The sequence below is a fragment of the Xenopus laevis genome, chromosome 6S (genome assembly GCF_017654675.1).
Source record: "Xenopus laevis strain J_2021 chromosome 6S, Xenopus_laevis_v10.1, whole genome shotgun sequence".
In the NCBI taxonomy this organism is placed as follows: domain Eukaryota; kingdom Metazoa; phylum Chordata; class Amphibia; order Anura; family Pipidae; genus Xenopus; species Xenopus laevis.
This window is the reverse complement of record NC_054382.1, coordinates 26169990-26190842: the sequence shown is the minus strand read 5'-3', so window position 1 is coordinate 26190842 and position 20853 is coordinate 26169990. Positions and strand designations below refer to the sequence as shown.

The following is a 20853-nucleotide window of genomic DNA, read 5'->3' as shown; positions in this document are numbered from 1 at the left end:
GCCTAGCTTTCACTAGCGAGCAGGGTAAATATAAATAGTACATTTAGCAACTTAAGTCTATTTAGTAAGATGAGCATCTGCAAAGGTAGCATTGTAGAATTAAGGAAGGATATCACACTGTTTAAATGATTCATGTTTTCACAAGTAGCCTGTCATGCTTCATTTATCTTCAATAAGTTGATTCATTTAGGCTGATTAGTAATGGTTTCCTATTCCCTCTCTTGCAGGTATAGGAAGAGTCTTTTGCAGTACCACCCACCATTGGCTGAATTATGCAGTAAAGAAATGTGTTTTATTTATTGGCTCAGACTTTGATTGATAGGAAGGTCTAATATGTCTTTTAGGGGGGCTCCCTCTCCTAGCAGGTGCATTACAGCTAACTCAAGTAGCCAACTGGAGCACAAACAAAAGCTAACAAAATAAACAAAATAACTGACTCAGGCACACACTTTGCATGCAGGAAAACAAGATTTCCATCAGAGCTGGTTATTTTAAAGCTTTAATACATCTTTTAGGCCAGCGGTCCACAACCTTTTTTGCACCACAGACCAGTTTAAAGCAAGACAATTTTATTCAGAGGACGGGGTGGGGGCTGATGCATGGGTGCATTTCAGGCTTACCAAAAATACTGTCCAAACAGTATTTTGGTCCTTGTCGGGATCAGTAGAAGGTTCCGTGGGCTTTGCACAGACGTTGTCATGGCGATGGTGCACCAGGGAGCTGAGAATGCAGGTAATTTGGGCCTTTTTAATTGTTTCTGCATCTATTGTAGACTGCAGCCAGGACTAGAGGAGGCCCAGTTCAGCACAGCCCACAGTCCGCAGTCAGGTGTTTGGGGAGCCCTGTTCTAGGCAACCCCCCAAAAGATGTATTAGACCCAACTTTCAATCAAACACTGACTCCACCTATTGCATGAAGACTAAAGAAATAGAGACACGTTGCTGAGTGTGGGACAGGGAAGAGTAACTTGGTGATTTCATAAAAAGTACAGAATATTTAATTGTTTATATTTAGAAAGTTTCCTATTTCCGTGAGATGAATGTAAGGAGGCAAAAGTAAATTGTTAAATAGTTAACGTATGGTCACTAGGTGGCAGTGTGTCCTAAGTTGAACTGTGAAGTATAAAGTTCACTGAAAAGTGAATAAAGAAAACGGGAACAGGAAATACCTGTTATGACAATGTCACAGCAATAAACTGGAACTGTTTATGAGAAAGTCTTCCATACCTCGTGTCTCACGCTTACATGAAGCTTATATAGCATTTTTATTTTGGCAATAGATCCCCTTTAAGAGAAAACTCTCCTTTCAAAAGAGACAAGAAACACTAAGACCTGAATAATAGCTCAGTGTCATTTGATACCTGTGAGAATATCTCATGTGTACAGTATGTCAGTATGACAGTATGTCTCCTGCCCTGTAATAAAACATAGAAACAGAAGAGACAAACACACTGGTTGATTTTTATGGGGCTTAATGACCATTGTTTTTTTTTTTGTTTGCTTGTTTTAACCTTGTTTGAATTGTGCAGGGATTTGACCAGAATTTGCTTTCCTAAACCTCCTGGCTCCACTCTCTGCTGCTAATGGGCTTCTGGACTTCAGCTATTCAAATACTTTCAGTGAAACATTGTGATTTGGTGTTAATGGGTTTTGCAGTTCAGTAACCATAGCAAGCGATCCAGCATTTCCTTTTAATTTTTTAAATGCATTATGAGCACCACGTCTATCAATGATGTATGTAACAGGCCAGATTCTGCAATTTTACATTAACTCCTTAGGACCCGTAAGCAATGTAGTACAAAGGTATTTTGCATCAGAAAGGTTAATCATTCATAAAAATATTAACCAGCAGTATAGTGCAAATTACCCTGAGACAGGTCAGCAACAAAGAGTGCAAGCCTCTAGATCAGGGATCACAAACAGTGGCTTGCGAGCAACACGTTACTCACCAACCCCTTGGATTTTGCTCTCAGTGGCCTCAAAGCAGGAGCTAATTTTGGAATTCCTGGTTTTGAGGCAAGTTTTGGTTGCATAAAAAAACAGAGGCTTCTGTAGGCTGCCAGTCCACATTGGGGCTACTAAATAACCAATCACAGCAAGTACTTGGCATCTCAGGGACTTTTTTTCATGCTTGTGTTGCTTCTCAACTATTTTGCTAAACAAACAAAAATTATTGAGCAATGATAAATAAGATGTAATTGGCTATAATCGAGGGTGTCATTACTTAAATTGACATAATGTAGAACATGAAACACAATAGGACTTCATAACAGAAAGCAGCGTCGGACTGGGCCGGCAGGATGCCAGAAAAAAACTCGGTGGGCCACTCCCCCGATCTCCAGGCCCCCAAATAAAAATTAATCAATGCGCTGGTAGGGAATGCGCGACGGTGTTTGCGCATGTGCACCAGCGTTTCGCACACACGCCGGCATGCACCCAGCCGTTCGAGCATGTGCCAAGAAGTTTGTGCATGTCCAGTCCGACCCTGCCAGAAAGTCACATAATAAGATACTTAATCGATAATATTGAGTATAGCTAAAATGGTGATATTTATTAGTCGACCATGTCAACACAAACTGTACATATTAAGAACACATTAAAAATTTTGACTTACCTAACATCTCCTTTTTTGAATTTTCTAGTTTGGTGCTTTTGCCTCACTTTGTATAGATTTTTTCTTTCCTTCATTTACTGTCCTTTCTCTCTCCTTTAGTACTATCTCAACTGTTTGTTAATTTTAAAAAAACGTGCAAAATGAAATCTTGAAAAAAACCATATTAAAAACCCTAAGACTCCTGTAACATGCGGGGCCCCTCCCTTTTGTGGCACAAGCAATTGAATTACAAAGTAATAATGTTATCACAATATATTACTATATTGAACTAAAAGTTCCACCAAAAATTAGTACAATGTCTGCAAAAAAATATTGTCACTACGACTTGTAAGCTTGATATATGTATATTGAGAGAGTTTCAAAGAGAGATCCATCAGCTGCAGATCAGGGGTGGTTCACCTTTAATGTAACTTTTATTATGTTATAGAACGGCCAATTCAAAGCAAGTTGTCTATTGGTTTTCATTATTTATTTTTTATAGTTTTAGAGTTATTTGCCTTTTTCTTCTGACTCTTTGCAGCTTTCAAATGGGCGTCGCCGACTCCCTTCTAAAAAACAAATGCTCTTCTATTCAGGCCCTCTCCTATTCATATTCCAGTCTCTTATTCAAATCATTGCATGGTTGCTAGGGGAATTTGGACCCTAGTTATCAGATTAAGGTTAAGATGCAAATTGAAGAGTTGCTGAATAAAAAGCTAAATAAGTCAAAAAACTCTCTCCATCATACATATCATAAGTTATCTCAAAGGTGAACAACCCCTTTAAGGTTGCACCATTGTAATTGCTTCCATCGAGGGCAAGTGTTCTATATGGACCCATCCATTGCTGGAGTCACAAAAGGGGTGGGGAGGAGCAGGCATACACCTATAATTATAGGCTGCTGTAGGTGAAAGTAGGACACTGTAAGGTGGTAGGAGGGGTGGGCAGAAGGAAAAGTTTGGCCCAAACTCCCCCGTGACCCACAATGCATGTGTAGATATTGGCACCAACCTGCCTTACCCATGGGTTGAGACCAAACCTCACATCACTAGCACACAACCATCCTCAATGAGCCCTATAGTACACTGTGGAAAACAAAAGCCAGAGAATATTATATAAATATACAATGTTTATAACAGGGCAACCAGTCACTCCCAAAAATCTTAGTTTTTCCAGTATAATTTAGAAACAGGCTTGGAATATAGTCTGTTTGCCACAATTCTGAAAAAAATCAATTTAAGGTACACATTATTAACACAGGAGCTCAAGTCAATGCCAAGGTGATACTGAGTTATAAAACTGTCTGTATTGCATATTTACTAAAGGCAGGTTCAGTGAAGAAATATGTGACTAGCCTTATAACTGAAACATGTATATTCTTCTGCCAAATACTGTAAACAAACAGATTTCAGCAAACATAAAAAAGTACAGTAATATATCATAATATGTCAGCTATGGAAATAAAACGCACTGACAAAATGTTACACACATTGTTTAAAACTCACACAATTGTGTGGCATTAAATACTTGAACCTAAGGGGGTTAAGAGGGGACTTACATGTCAGAACAAGTGTTACCCTATGGATTACTTTTAAAGGGACAGTATATACAGTACCTAAAAACACCTTTTATAGAAATGAGCACATTAAATAGGACCAGTGACATAACTACGAGAGGAGCAGCAGGTGCAACTGCATATATATTCCTATTTTTTGCCATGATAAAGCACCAATTAGTAAATTGGGCCATGTTCAATGACCTTGTTTCCTTTCTTTATAAACAGGGCAATTTGTTCAGAGCATCCTATATACCAAAAAAACAAGCATACCCCTATTTAAGGCGCAGCCTTTGAGTAACTCGGCATTAGGGGCTTCTCAGTGGACTGGTAATTTGTTTTATCAGCTCTGTTGATGTTCTTTGGGATCAGAAGTGACAAGAAAGTGCTAAAGGGAAATTGCCTTCATATTCTTGTTTAGTGGCAAATATAACAGAAACCATCCATATTTGTTAAATAAGCAAAAATAATGTTCGGAACAAGCCCTATGCATTCAGCTCATGTTGAAATGGGATGTATACTGGGGTACATAGGACAGCTTTAGGCTACTGGATGACATTTGGGAATTTTCCATTCACTAACACAATCAGATAATATTAGGGGCATAATAATGAATATTAGGACTAAAATGTCAATTGATGTCAACGTAACCAATTTGGTATCTCACAATAAAGATTTCAAAGGAAGTGGGTGTGATGCCCTCTTGGAGATGGGTGTGCTTGCCTCTAATATATTGCATTCAGAGTGAATGGGGGTGTGGAGGTTACTAGTACAGGTATGGGACCTGTATTCAGAATGCTCAGGGCCTGGGGTTTTCCGGATAACGGATCTTTCCGTAATTTGGATCTTCATACCTTCAGTATACTAGAAAATCATGTAAGCATTAAATAAACCCAATAGGCTGGTATTGCTTCCAATAAGGATTCATTATATCTTAGGTGTGATCAAATACCATATACAGTTTTATTATTAAAGAGAAAAATCTGGATTATTTGATTATAATGTTGTATATGGAAGACATTCAGTCTTTCTGGATAACGAGTTTCCGTATAATAGATCCCATACCTGTACCCAACAGTGACTACAGTTTAACTACAAATCAATGAGGGCAGAAAGTTTATTTGTTTGATTTAGACACTCCAAGTTTCTCTTTCAACCACAGAGGCAGGTTAAACAGCATCTGGCAGAGATGGTATAAGCTGGCCATAGACGCAAAGATTTGATCGTATGAATCTCCGTTTCATACGATTTTCGGGCTGTGTGTGGAGTGTCCCAACATTTTTCATGCGATGTCGATCGGTCGATCAGACAGGTTAGAAGATTTCTGTCGGCTACCGATAATATCTCTACATGTATTGCCGATCTGAAGATATCAATGGGAGACTGTCACCAGCTTTTGTTGGACATCACTTTCACTCAATTGCTGTCAGGGGCAGAACATCGTCTGATCTGTTCTTTTACTACTTTATTTGATCTGAATGGTTAGTGGCAGGTCGGGAGATGGCACCGAACGATCATTCGTCGGATACGAAGGTAAATCTACATGTCTATGGCCATCTTAAGGCTGGTCAGAGGGACTAGCAAATAATGTTTTACAAACGCTTTTCCCAAGTTGTCAGCCCAAACTCTGGCCCTGTGGGGGAAGAAATTAGAAGAAATGACTCATCTGAACGACAAAGAGAATCATCATGTACCAACTCCCTACTTTTACTGCTGTGGGGAGAAAGGAAATCTATGCATATTCAGTCGAGTAAAAGCCACAGTGACAATATGGTCTGTGTTGTTTCCTAACAAGTATATACAAAGCAGATCAGCTAATGGTATATGTAGGTTACAATACTGACCACAAACTGAGTAAAGTGCTGCATGCCTTCACAAAAACGTATATTGAACATAAACATACGTCCCATTTGTCCATTGAAGTTGGTAAACCTACAAATAAATATTTGCTGCATGGTGTATGTATCCCACAATTATTCTTAGCAGCTACCACATGCTACCAGCAATGTTCATGGCATCTGTGCCCAATATGGCCACTCAGAGAGTAGGCCAATTGGGCTGATCTGATTGTTTGCCTCCCAGGCCAATGATTGGATCATAACAGGGGCCATTGCAGATCCATTAGTAGAGGGCTGCATTAACGAACCAATGCAGACCTACGGGTAAGGCCACACTGGGCGTTTTGGGGAGATTTGGTCACCTGGCGACTAATCGCCTCGTCTTTGTGGAGACCAATCTCCCCAAACGCCTTCCCTGACTCTGCGCGGGTTAAAATGAAAATACGCCGGCGCTAATTACACATGGCGATGCGTTTTCCAAAGTCACCCGAAGTGAGGAAACTTCAGGCGACTTCAGAAAACAAATCAGCGAGTGTGGGAGGCGTTTGGGGAGATTGGTCGCCACAAAAACAAGGCGATTAGTCCCAGGCGACCAAATCTCCCCAAAGCACCCTGTGTGGCATGACCCTAACAAGATTTTTAAACCTCTCCATAAGATATCTGCCCATCTACATTGTCCAATAAGCTACTGATCTGGTCAGTTGCCACATCAGCAGCTAAAATATGATGAAAAGACATAAAAGCAATAAAGTCAGTACTGCATGCTTTGATATATATGCCTCATAAATACTTAAGTGTCCACATTATTTTTTAATCCTATCTGGTTATGCATATGTCTTGATAACCTTTAATAAACAAACCTATCAGATGCATAAGCCCTGATTATCCAAGCTTCATCTTCAGCTGATGTGACAGAAGATCAGATAATTCTGCTTTGGAAATGATTTCACCCCCTCAGAGAAATAGTAAAGTTCTGTTGATCCTGCAAGCTCAGTAGAGTTTCCCTTGTGGCTCCAGCAAAATGTACTTCTTTAACATAGTCGGTAATGGAAGCTGGGGAATGGCTTTGTGACAATTCTTCCACAAAGCCGTACGGATCGCACATCTAGCCAAGTGCATTAAAGATCTAGGAGTGTTACTGCAAACCTCAAACAGAGATTGATAGAAGTCCCAGTGTGTCTGAAACATACAAAAGAAAATTATAATCTTTTACAAGTGTAATAGTATTCTAGATAATAGGTCCCATGTATATAATCTCACCTGTATATAATCTTATTTATAAAACCTTAGAATGAATAGATTATAAAAAAATAGGTAGATGGGCGAATTGCGAAAATAGATGCATAACTCTCTTGGGTCTCTTTAACCATAGTAACCAATAAACATGTAGCATTTAATGGTCTTTGGTTTAAAAACTAACATCTGATTTGTTGCAAAACCCTAAAACTGGAGCAAAATGTGTTATGATTATGCTGCATTGCTGTCTTGTATATGTGTCGTGAGCTGAACCCTAGTGAGATTTGCTATTGTGTCTGTAAGAACAGCCTGTATCTCTTTTATTTAAATGCAAGGCGATAGCGATCATTTAAGATTAGTTCAAATATTTCATGGGTGTGTAGTGTTTACCTTTCTTGTGTTATTATAGGGCTTTACATTCATTGGTTTCTGTGCTGATTCATTTGTGAAATTCAGCTGCCGGCTGCTGTCTTTTAAGGCACAGTACTGAGGGGTTAGGTTCTAAATGGTCATTATACTACTGAATTGAACAGTTTCTTAGTATTAATAATCTCTAGTAAAGACAAAAAGGATGGGCCTAAATAGATTTTGCTGGCAATTTATTTTGTTGTTATCTACTATACCTGTAGAGAGGGGTTTGGCATTTATGTTAATAAAAAAATAAAAAAAATATTGGTGGTCAGGGCCCCCCCATTAAAAAATATTGGTGGCTAGGACCCCACATGGGGAAAAACAATTGGTGGCCAGCCCCCCCCCCCACACACACACTTGTAAGAAAATTGGTGGTCAGGGCCCCCCTTAAAAGTCCATGTAAAAAAACTTGCCCCCCCCCAGAAGTGCCCAGGGCCCTACCACACAACAGGGACCACAAAGGGTTACCTTTAGGGGGGCCCTACCATGTTACATGGCAGGGCCCCCCTAAACGTGAGTTGCTAACTACAGAAGGGAGGAGGGGAGCACAGGTGGCTGCATCTTCTTTCAGTGACAGCATTTTCTTACCTTATTGGTCACAGAATTTCAAGTCCTGGTAAAGCTGCATGGTGATTGGATGAGCTGGAGGAGAAGTTTAAACCTCAGCTATCCAATCCCTGAGCAGCTCAACCGGGAATTAAACTCAGTGACCAATAAGGGAAAGGAATGGACAGAAGATACCTCCCCTTGTTCTCCCGCCCTGCCTTCCCTAAGTCAGCAGCCCCCTTCGGGCCCCCTACAACTCTCTCCCCTGTCCCCCCCTGATGGCTGCCCTGTATATATATATATATATATATATATATATCCCAGTAGCAACATTTAACCTATACTTTATGATGCACAGTTCCCACAGATAGTTACCTGAAGCATATGATCAGGGATTGCGTTTCTCCATTTTGATGTTGACTTAATATGTTCATAAGCATTAGCCATCACTTCCACTGCACTTGGATATGAATGACACTCTTGTAGCACCTGCAAAATAAATTTAATAAATGAAAGAACAAGGAAACCGCTCAGAGAAATAACTACTTACCATCTTGCTTTTCTATAATAAGAAAGCTGTTGCTATTGAATGGAAAGAGGAACATCCACCCACGATTGCCTTCGGGATAACTTTGGTGGAACAAGCACTTCTGTTACTTGAACAAGTTTATTTTGCGAGAGGATGCCCCTCTAAATCCCTCACTATCTGGACCTTGTGGATATTACAAAATGAACCCTACTCCAATAGGATACAGGACACATCCCAACTGACTGGTTAACTGAGCCAGATTAAATCTGGACAGTAGAAAAACACACTAAGGCAAAAGCCAGCAGACAAGGAGACATTATTAATTAAGGGGTTAAATGTTACATGCATGGATAATAGAAATGGTCAATCTTTATCAAGGACCTTTATAAACTCGAATGTATTAAATGCCTGCCTCATTTATCTACTCTCCCTTCTCATTCTCTCTTAATTTTCTTCATTATTTCTGCTTCCTTTTACCAACCTTCTAGTCTCTCAAATGTTTTCCCAGGGTTAAAATTAAAATGTATCAGTACAAAGGGTTTTTGTACAAATTTCTCTTTATTTTTGTAAAAAACAAGGAATTTGGGCAAACAAGTCTACCAGGGCCCCTTGCCAAACACTACATTTATTCTGTTGAAAACCCCTTACTTTTGTTGCATCGGTCTACAGGGGTAAACTCAAATTGATATGAGGCCACAAGTGGCGTAAATTGATGTTACTCGGCCCCAAGGAAAATGTATTTTAGGGCCCCCAAAATATACAGAGATTGTCCTGTCTCTTTTACCCATATATATTGAAATTGCTCATTAAGTAGGGCCTCATAGGGCCCGCTATACCTCCTGGGCCCCCGCAGGGTCTTCTTCCTCTGTAGTTGCGTCCCTAAGGATCACAGCTAACATTTGCCTACTTCATCTTTTTTGCTTGCACACACTTCTGATGCTACCTAGATAATTAGATATTCAAGGCTTTTTCCAATATCGCTTTCCTCGTCTCCCGCTATACACACACAATGTATGTTGTGCAAAACCTAATCTCACATGATAATATTGGTGCATGTACAGCCACTTTTAGTTTGCTACAGTGCTTTCAGGGAAAGAGTGCATATTTGGGAGGAATGGTCCTAACACATGACCAAGACTCATGTTGATGGTTTTTTACAGGGCAAATGTGCTAATAAGCATTAATTATTATGAGCAAACTGGCGTTTCTGCCATAAGGCAAGGTGAGTCGGTAGTTCCCCAGTTACAGCCGAATTTCCGGTTATTAAAATCGACTTTTCTAGCGCAGAGAGCGAAATTTTGCTATTTGCACTAGCGTTGCAGTCCTCCTGGACCCCCAATGACGATGTAAAGGTAAGTGCGGGGGCATCATCGCGAATGCTGCCTCAGGCGACTTTATTTCCAGGAACGCCCCTGTGAACCTCATTAAAAAATTACATGCACCTGACTTTGTGTGTTCTTTTAAATTAAGATATTGTCACTGTTTCAAAGTTTCATGACATCTATATCATAGATATCCATTTCTTTAATTTCACTTTGTACCTGTCTAATAGTCAAATGCTTTAATTTCATGCTATGTTTTTCCATAGCTTCTGTGAAGATCACTATGATCACTATGTTTTTTTGCACTTCTGCACCCTGACCATCATTTGGAACCTAGGGCTCTTTTATGGAGCACATAGACCTGCTGTGATTCCTCCATAAAAACATTTGTGCAAGTGTTCAGCAGTGCTGTGTTCATGAGGGGTAGGCAGGTGGTGGTGCATAGGCGTCCCTCTCCAGTTTCACAAGCAGGGAGCACTGCACTCTGTAGCTCCAGCTGGTTTTAAGACACAGTGCTTGCTGTGCATGACACAGCTTTTGTAACTGGCACCACAATTGGTTCAAGTTGGCGGGCAATTATAGAAAAAATAATAAATAAAATAATACGTAATAAAACAGTACATTGTACTTGATCCCAAAGATGTAATTAATCCTTACTGGAAGCAGAACTTTGGGTTTAATTAATGTTTATGGAGATCCAAAAAATCCCAGGTCCCAAGCATTTTGCATAAAGGGTCTCATACCTGTATTTTGCAAGGTTAGGGTTTGGTGCATTTTATATTGTTGCAAATTCATGAAGATTATGGGCAAATATTCTGCTCAGAAACAGAAATTCTTTTTCTTGTGCAGCTAAAATGGAAAGCTTGGGTCTCCCAGGGAATTCCCATTCAAGTAATCCACAAGTTGCTAATTAGTTAATAGCCAGTGAGGGACTATAGTCATCTTGGAACATGTACAGATAACCAGGATAAAGCCAGTTTGAAACAGACAACCCACCACTCCTATGACTTAGTGATCACCAACCAGTAGCTCGCAAGCAGCATGTTGCTCCCCATCCCCTTGGATGTTGATCCCAGTGGCTTCAAAGCAGGTGATTATTTCTGAATTCCAGGCTTGGAGGAAACTTTTGGTTGCATAAAAAACAGTTGTATTGCCAAATAACAATTAACTTTCTGTGGGCTGCCAGTTAACATAGGGGCTACCAAATAGTCAATCACAGCCCTTTGTTGGCATCCTCAGGAACTATTTTCATTCTTATATTGTTCCCCAAACCTTCTTACATTTGAATGTGGCTCACGGGTGAAAAAAGTTGGGGACTTCTGACTTAGTGAAGCTCATGACATGCAAAGACAAACACCTATCCAGGGTCAATGTGAACCAACTTATTCTGCATCTCCTACTTTTCCTCTTTAGACCCTACATGTATATGAGCCTTGTGGAAACTTCTATTACTGATAAGGCAAAGTTTGCACCTAAACTAATGACTGCAACACCGTGGCATGCTCCAACTTTAGTTAGGGTGGGGATGGGCTGGTGGGAAGGATGGGAAGACTACTGTTACATGCCATGAGAGGGTATTGCTATCTACATATTTTAAAGGAACTGGGTAAATAAATAGGCAGAAAGAAAAAAGCAATTAAATGCTGCAGACTAGAGGGCCTGTCAAAGGGGCCATCGTTACTGGGATATAGCCCAAAATTCCTTTAGGCACATATATCAAACACAAAAGGATATCCCAAAAACGCTGTTATTTAAGTTAAAAAGCTTGTTTTTATTTAAAATTGAGTTAAAAGAATAGGCATACAGACCAACTGGTATTCCGCCTTACGTGTTTCATACCCTCTGGTACTTATTCATAGGCAGGGGGGTATGAAATGCATAAAGTGGAATACCAGTTGGTCTGCATGCCTATTCTTTTGACTCAATGTTAAATAAAAACTAGCTTTTTAACTTACATTACAGAGTTTCTGGGATATCGTTTTGTGTTTGAAATAAATAGACAGTGCAAAATAAAAAATGTTTCTAATATAGTTAGTTAGCCAAAATGTTTTTGTATAAAGGCTGGAGTGACTGGATGTCTATCATAATAGCCAGAACACCACTTTGTGCTTTTCAGCTCTCTTGGTTTCCACTGATTGGTTACCAGGCAATAACCAATCAGTGACTTGTTGCTTTTGAATCTGAGCTGAATGCTAAGGACCAATTGCAAACAGTTATGTCCCATATGGCCCCCCTTAAAGTTGCTCACTAACTCAGAGTTAGAGAGCTGAAAAGCAGGAAGTAGTGTTCTGGCTATTATGTTAGACATCCAGTCATTCCAGCCTTTATACATTAGAGTTTTGGCTAACTAACTATATGAGAAACATTTTTTATTTTGCACAACCTATTTATCCAGTTTTTATTTTTACATTGAACTGTTCCTTTAAGACATTTAAATGAATGCTGGCACTGCTGGTACCAGTACTTTGAGTCTACGTGGAAATACTTTACCTTGTGAAACTGAGGAGGATATATCCTGGCTGCACCGTGATTCAGCAGTAACTGGTAGCAGATTTCTGGACAGCCAGCTGCTCGTACTGAAGTTACTTTCAGCACATATTGCTGAGGAGCGCATCCATTGACATCCATGCAGTTGGCCTCAGCTCCTGCTTCTAGCATCATATGTATGAGCACATGGTCACAGTTCCAGGCAGCCTTGTGGAGAGGAGACTTGAAATCCTCATCCCGTGAATGGACATCAGCATTGTAATCAAGCAGCATTCTGCAGATGAGGTGATGCTTGGGGCTGTACTTCTGTTCCTTCATATTAAGGGCCCAGTAGGCAGCAGTCGCTAGAGGAGTTTCTAAATAGGCATTGATACTGTCGACAACAGCTCCATGATTAACGTAGAAGGCCACAAGTTCAGGTATTCCAATACGGCAAGCAGTGTGCAGGGGGGTTTCTTCTAGATCACTGTTGCTTTGTAGGTTTATGTCTGCCCCTTAAACAAAAGAAGGCCATTGGTTCTATTTTGTTTATATAGCATATTTAGTTCTTTCTAACTAATGTTGTAATATTTGAATGGACAATATCATAAAAGTAGTAATATGGTGTTCAGGCCCGGACTGGCAATCTGTGGGTTCTGGCAGATGCCAGAGGGGCTGCTATAAGGTCCCATAGAAAGTCAGTATTTAGTGGGCTGGTGGTGGGCTGTTTGGCCTCTATGTGGGCTGATTGGGCCTCTGTGTACCTGAAATGCCAGGGCCTATTTTAATTCTCAGTCCGGCCCTGATGGTGTTCATGCAAATGGCCTGTAGATGTCATAACAAGTTATAAATCATAATCTGTTCCAGAGTGCATTACAGATAAAAAATAGCCAATATAATTATTTACTTATGTATCTGGCCCTTACTCTAATGCTGACATATGCCACACATGTGATACATGGCCTATACAAGGCAAGATTACAGATGCCTCTTTAGTTAATGTCACAATGGGTAAGTAACTTTATAGCTGCAATTAAATGTAGAGCACTTTATATGTATAAGAAAGGGGAAACATTCACATGTGCATTTGAAAACAGATGCATACCTGTTATCACATCTGTGTATAATTTAAAGGATTGGTAACAAGGAAAGCTCTATAAACTTAATCCCCAAAGACTTTAAATCTAATGGCTGTGATATTCTGGGATGAATCAAAGACCATTTGCAGGCTGTGTTGTGGGTTTAATGAAACAGATAAAATAGAGCAACAGCCCTTGACCAAATCTTACACAGGCACTTGGTAGTCCTGCCCAACATACATTTATTTGGCACAAAATCCCAATGTTTAATCTGTAACGGGCAGCAAAAGGCTGCTACAAGCACAGATTGTGACATCACTGCTAACACTTCAGTAGCTCTGCTGGTGCACATTCCCATTTAACAAGACTTTATATCTATACCTTTTTAGACAGCTTACCATTCCAAACCAGTTCTTTGGCACATTTGATGGATTCTTTGGTTGTGCAATAGTGCAATGGTGCCAGTCCACTAACTGAAAAAGAGTTGAGTTTTGCTCGGTGTTTTATGAGTATTTTCACAAAATCCAAATCTGCAACTTCACAGGCTACATGCAAGGGGCTCTTTCCATTGGGTTGACTGTTGACAGAGGCACGGTGCTGAAGCAACACCAAAAGAGTCTCCACATGTCCCAGCATAACTGTAATATGCAGCCCAGTTGCCCATGATGATGTCAACTTGTAATTTGGAAGCCAGTAACCTGAAGGAATACAACAAAATCCTTAGAAATTAAGCATGCAGGCAAATATTGTCCATATCAAGCTTTGTCCAACTGGTATACCATTGATAACTAACGTGTGTCATTATATCAGGCATGCGGTATAACATCATCTTCTACCAGTATCCATCATAGCAGTCCATCCACTAAATTTTAAATAATTGAAAATGGATTTGCAAAATATGAACTCTGCTTGGAATTGTGTGCAATCCCATACAGACACATTGCAAACAGCTGACCAAAGACCTGTCATAGAAGCATACCTCCCAACATGTTGAAAATAGAAAGAGGGACCAAAAGTTTTGCCGCGGCCATGTCCATTTTACAAAAGTGGTCAGTTTATGGAAAGTTTGAACACATTTCTAGGGGTTTTTAGGGTCAGGTTTTATGTATTATTACATTTTGCTAATGAAGGTAAATTGTCGCTGCAAGTCAAAGTTTCCCCAAGAGACCTGTTTATCTTAAATAGTAACAATTGTTTCTCTGCTTATCTTAAATTGTAAGAAATGTATCTAAGTGCACCTGCAATGTATTTTGGACTCTCTGCCAAAAGCTAATTAAGTTTTAGAAACTTTGTATCTTTTTCTGACTGTTCAGTGCAGGAGATCAAAGAGAAAGTCGGGACATTTCAGTAACAATCTGGGACTGCGGGTTGAGCTGTCAAATTTGTGTCTTTCCCGCGAAAACGGGACAGTTTGGAGGTATGTAGATGTAGTTGTAGCACTAACTAATCCTGTTTCACTAGTGCCTCCTGTTCTAAGGGTCTAACTTCACTGGCTTCCTGCTTCTTCTTGTTCTTCAATGTTTCTCTTCCCAAGCTCTTATTCCAACTCATCCCTTGAGGCCACTACCAGAATTCCCAGTTCCTACCCCAGGTAACACTATTGCTGTAAGGCACGTTCCCTTTATACTCCACACTAATGGAGGAATGTAATAAAAAAATTGCATAAATAAGACCAAAATTTGTTTTTTGCAGTGTAATATTCTTCCTTAAACTGTTATCGCATTTGACTTTCAATTGCGCATTGCCCACTTTTAAGAAGATATGCTTTTGGAGCAAACACAACTTTTTCAGTAAGAAGTTTTATTACATTCACTGTGCGCTGGTGTAAACTATAACATTTGCAAACCTTCTTCCACTGTCGGAAGAGGTCACTAAACAGTTTCCGGGTTCACAAAAGCTATATTAAATTTGCACAAAGGATAATTTGTTTGTGCAAAGGCATAGCAAATATTTTTAAGGACACTAACATTCAAAAATTATGTTTTTAATTTGCCATTGTGAGAAAAATATAACTGAATAAAACTCGCACAAGTAATTAATGAGCACATTGGGGTATTTTGTAGAGCCAACTTTCACAGCAATAAAAGTTAGTAAGATGAACTTTGTGGGCATTAGTTTCCTAATTTCAAATTGGACAGAAATCCGAGCATTAACTTGGTCATTGCAGAGCAATAACCTTATGGCGCTTGAGCAATTCCATTTACATTGGCCTTGTGTTTGGATCATTGTCCAACTGAAACCTGAACTTTCCCCCATGCTTCAGTAAGGCAACATTTCCCTGTATAGTGCAATGTCCATTCTTCCTTCAGTTACTGCTGATGAAAAGGAGCATTACAGCATGATACTCCAGTTGTGGTCAGTGTAAAGGTGGCCATAGACATTAAGATTTTTCTCTAATGACCAATTTTTAGTGCGATCTGACAAATCTGTCAAATTATGAGGTTAGTAGGCACCGAACGATCGTGCATCTGATGATTTTTCATCCGACATCCGTCTGGAAATTTATAGGTCACAGGGTCTGACCTGGGCTGCAAAAAATGGCCCTCCTGGCAGTCACTGTGCTCCTCTCCCAACCTCGAATTCCGAGGCTCGGCGCGTGCATGTGCAAACAGGTTTCGCCACGCACATGTGCGAGCCCCACAGCATAGGTTAAGCACTTTATGGGGCAGCCGGGGGGAGCAGGTCTAGTTCGACCCTGATTGGTCAGGTTAGAAAATTTTCATTGTTCACAGTGGAATTTAGAAAAGGGAAATAAAGGCTCCTGCCTTTTAAAACATTTATTGCAGCAGAAATGTGCCACATGTATGGTCTGCTTCATTTCCTTTTTCTAAAGGAATCATCTTGTTGGGCTTGGAAGCAGCCTGGGATTGAATGCACCCTATGATAACAAGTAAGTGGTGTGCCGAAGATAACATTTGTTTTGCACATTGGAATTTATCCATTGTCCAATGGCCAAGCAGGGAGCTACCCGCAGCCCTCCTGGTTTCAACTAGACAACATCGCTTGAAATTATCTTTTTAGTTGATGGACAAATCGAGCATTTAAATGATCATTTCAGGATGAACTTGATCTTAAGATAACGAAAGGTTTTTTGCACTAAATCCAGGATTCGGTTCGGTAGTCGGCCAGGATTCGGCCATTTTCAGCGTGATTCGGATTTGAACCGAACCGAATCCAAATCCTTAAAATCATGTGACTTTTTGTCACAAAACAAGGAAGAAAAATTTTTTTTTGCTGTGCACTTTGTGCGCAGTTTTCTTTTTCCCTCCCCCTCACTGATTTGCATATACAAATTAAGGTTCGGATTCAGTTCGGTATTCAGCCAAATCTTTTACAAAGGATTCGGACGTTCGGCCGGATCTGAAAAAGTGGATTCGGTGCATCCCTATTTATAAAAATTTTATCTTGATCTCATCTAACCAATAACCCTTTTCCCACATTGTAGCTCGGTTATTGGCAAACTATGCTTTCACAGCACTATGCTTTATTTTTGAGTTATGGCTTTTTTATGTGATATGCCCCCCATGCAAACTAATGTTATACAGAGCTCTTCCATGTTTCACAAGATCCCCAGATCTTACAGTCTAATAGCAAAATGCTACCATCTGTGCCTTGCCTGTACCATTGTGTAGGGCCATTGGCTGGGGTGCAGGCACACAAGGCAGATTTTGGCACAGAAATGCAAACTTTCTCGAATACCTGCACATGGACTGAAGCAATGGATCTGGATGCAGGCAAGGTAAGGGACTAATTCCAGCATAGGGGCTGATTCTCAGCCTGTGTTTTTCTAGTAGGCAGTGTTTCTGCTCTATGTGACATTAGCCTAAAACCGCAAAAGCTTTTGTTGCTGAAAAAGGAGGTTCTAAAAACATTACAACGTGAGAACTGAATACTTCTGCACATAGCATATTTGAGGTTTTTTTTATCTGAGTTTCCCCCTAACATAAAGCTGCAACTAAACCTGAGTTTCAGTGCTTTGAAATAAAATCTAAAAATAATATAATCTCGGACTTGTATTTCAGAAAAATGAGAGCTGCACAGGGGGAATGGACACTTCTGCAAGGCATGGTTAATGGCATGCTTATTGCTGTGCAGTTTCCTACCCGGTTTATAGGCAGCCAGAATTAAATTCTCATCTTCTACTTCAAACACAGTATCCACGTCAATTTTCCCACCATTTAACAGATCTTCCACGGTGACAAAGTCGTTGGTTTGCAGAGCACACAGAAATCTGTCTTTAAGATTCTGGTTAGCAGCAGAGCGGGTGCATCTTGTTTCCTTGCCCTTGTCCATGTTTGTGCCTCTGAGAGTGGCAAGAACATGTTCTTACAGTAACGTGACCTTCTGGATCTGCACTTACAGACACAGAGGAGCAAATGGGTAACATTATCACCAAGTGCTGGAGATCGTGTCTATTTATACTTAGGTATTCTAAGACTTGGAGGAACTAATTTTAGATTTAACTGCATTATCACATAAATCAATCTGAAGTGAAAATAATGTGCAATATGTAACCAAGTATTTGAAATCTGCTTCATTAATTAATAAGCAACCTATCAGGAGAAAGGATTTATGCCGTAGAATAAATAAGGGCTCTTACACGGGTGTTTTCTTAAATCGTCTGATGTGCGTAGGGTAAGGTTACACCTGGAGATTCGGGGAGATTTAGTCGCCCGGCGACTAATTGCCTCTTCTTTGGGGAGACTAATCTCCCCGAACTGCTTCCCTGTGTCTTCCGTCTGCTTCAATGAAAAAACATCTGCGCCAATGCACTTGCGGTGCTTCGATTTCCGGAGTCGCCCGAAGTTTGCTCGTGAGGAAACTTTGGACGACTTTATAAATCTAAGCGCCGCAGCCAATCCCTCATATTGCCCCAATCTGTACCTGTACCAGCAGCAGCCAAAAATCCAACAAATTGCCCCCAAATATGTGTCTGTGCCACCAGCAGCCAAACATCCATTATAATGCCCCTAATCATCTGTTTACCTGTGCCAGCAGTAGCAAAGATATTGCCCACAAATATGTACCTGTGACAGCAGCTGTCAAGAGGGAGGTGGGGAGTGCTTCTGCCCGCAGTACGAATCACCGGCAAGAGGGGGTTGGAACAGGCAGTTTATAAAATTGAAAAACGATTAAAGGCCAAGAAAACCAGGGTTTAAAAAAAGGAACAAAAATTACCCTTAAATGTGTGCCCCACCCATGATGGCACCCAAGGCTGGCGCTTAATCTGCCTATCCCTAGTTCTGGCCCTGGTAAAAAGCTAGTTTCGGAAACAAGGCAATCATCTTTTTGCCAGCAAAGATTTCAGGCAACTTCAGCTTCTAACGGAAGGGGCACAAGGGCAGATTGGGGGAGATTTAGTCGCCTGGCGACTAATTGCCTTTTCTTCGGGGGGACAATCTCCCCAAACTGCCTTCCCCCTGTTATAATGATTTCCGAAGTTGCCTCACGAGGAAACGTCGGGCGACTTCGGAAATCGAAGCTCCGCGAGTGCATTGCCACAGGCGATTTTTCATTTTAGCAGGTGGAAGGCAGTTCGGGGAGATTGTCCCCCCGAAGAAGAGCCGATTAGTCGCAAGCGACTAAATCTCCACGAATCTGCCCATGTGCCCCTGCCCTAAGCGATTGGCATCCTATAGTGCACCATGATGCTTTTTCCCCCCGCACGGGCTAGATGTTTTTTAACAAGATCAATGAGCCTGTCTGTGTCAAAGAAATGCTTTTAAAAAGGCATTTATTGTCGCACAAGTATTGTATGTATTGTATTGAATGATGAGTGAGCATATGGTCGCTGGAACAAAGAATGCAAAATTCTCGCCCTAGAAATTACGTCCCTACGTTCTTATGTACTTACTACATGCCAATAGGGTTGCCCCCTTTTTTTCTGGAAAAAAATACTGGCCTTCCTATATATTTATAATTTTTCTCTATTCATAACATTAGGATCAACCATCATTTTTACCAGCCAGGCCGGTAAAATACTGGCCAGGTGGCAACCCTACATGCCGAGCACACAAGAATTTGCATATTGCGGCTACTAATCTCCTTGTGTGTTTTGCTAGAGCAGATTTTCACTATTTCTGAATAACCATGCTATTTCTGATAAATCGCTCTAAGGGTCTGGTCACACGGGCAGATTCGGGGAGATTAGTCGCCAGGCGACAAATCTCCTTTTCTTCACGGTGACTAATCTCCCGGATCTGCCTTCCCTGGCTAAAATGTAAATCGCCTGGGGGCAGGCACACGCAATGCTTTGTTTTTCGAAGTTGCCCGTAATTGCCTCACGAGGAAACTTCGGGTTGTTATTTTGCCCAATACATGTGCCCCGTGTATAGTTTATGTTCTATATGTTAGGAAATGTAGGGGGGAAGGAGGGTACCCCAAAAAAAATTTACAATCTTTTTCAGCCTATCACCCTTAAAAAATTAAAAGACGCCAGCGTTTTTTGGGACTTAGAAAAAATCTCAACTTTTTTTGAAGCAAGTCCTATCTACTCTATTGCACTTTGCCTGGTCTGAAGTCTGGCGCAAGAGGTAATGTTCACGAAAATCCGCAACTTTGCATAGTTACGTCCCTTCGCCAGATCGCAACTTCGCCTGATGTAAGAGTGCCAAGTAGCGCTAGAGTAGGTCCACTTCGCTAGTGAATATTCGCCAGCACCCGGCGAAGTGGCAAAATGACGTCACGCTAGCCAGGGGTGCTTCGCCAATGAGGCGAGTTGAGGCTGTTGCCTCAGGCGGCAGCACCCCACTAGGTACCAGGGGCAGCAAAAATGCTGCTCCTGGTACTTTAAGAGCGAATTTCCGGGGGAGGGAGGGCAGGCGGCGGAGGGGCCAGGATCTCCCCTGACGCTAGCGTTAGCCACTTTGCCCTTTAGTAAATTTGCCCAGTGTCGGACTGGCCCACAGGGATACCAGGAAAACTCCCGGTGGGCCAAAGTATCAGTGGGCCCTCATGCTGCTAAACTTTTGGCCTATTTTATGACCATTCCCTATTATATGAGAACAAAGAGGCTAAATAGATGGAATAATAGATTAAAGTATGTAAAGAAAAGAGACTAGGAGAATAGAGGTTGATTGTGGAGATGAAGAATATTAGTACTAAGAGTCGGCCCCTGGTCTAAGGTTTTTGGGTGGGCCCCTGGCGTCCCAGTCCGACACTGAATTTGCCCCAGTGAGCGAGGTCCCTCTGCCTTTGTCAGAACAGCCCCGCCCTCTGTCTGAACAGCCCCGCCCCCATTCCCTGCCCAGTGCCCAAGTTCCACTGGGACTGAGCGAAG

General features: G+C 41.0%; 1 protein-coding gene across 1 annotated transcript; it reads right to left on the bottom strand.

Annotated features, from left to right (window-relative positions):
- Nucleotides 1-6516: 6516 nt before the first annotated feature.
- Nucleotides 6517-17924, bottom strand: asb4.S (ankyrin repeat and SOCS box containing 4 S homeolog). Its single transcript, XM_018269192.2, has 5 exons — nt 17678-17924; nt 13973-14272; nt 12520-13010; nt 8554-8667; nt 6517-7164 (listed from the first exon to the last, which is right to left on the bottom strand). Exons 1-5 carry the CDS (start codon nt 17865-17867, stop codon nt 6976-6978), a joined length of 1284 nt encoding a protein of 427 aa, XP_018124681.1. The 5' UTR covers nt 17868-17924; the 3' UTR covers nt 6517-6975.
- Between the last annotated feature and the right edge of the window lie 2929 nt (nt 17925-20853).

Bases quoted from the DNA above. Each gene is read 5' to 3' on its own strand.
- asb4.S (XM_018269192.2), bottom strand. From the start codon at position 17,867: ATGGACAAGGGCAAGGAAACAAGATGCACCCGCTCTGCTGCTAACCAG. The intron at 13,011-13,972 runs GTAAGCTGTCTA...CTTTTGTTTAAG, and splicing joins CAAAGAACTGGTTTGGAATG to GGGCAGACATAAACCTACAA. The intron at 8,668-12,519 runs GTAAAGTATTTC...TTTATTTTGCAG, and splicing joins ATCCTCCTCAGTTTCACAAG to GTGCTACAAGAGTGTCATTC.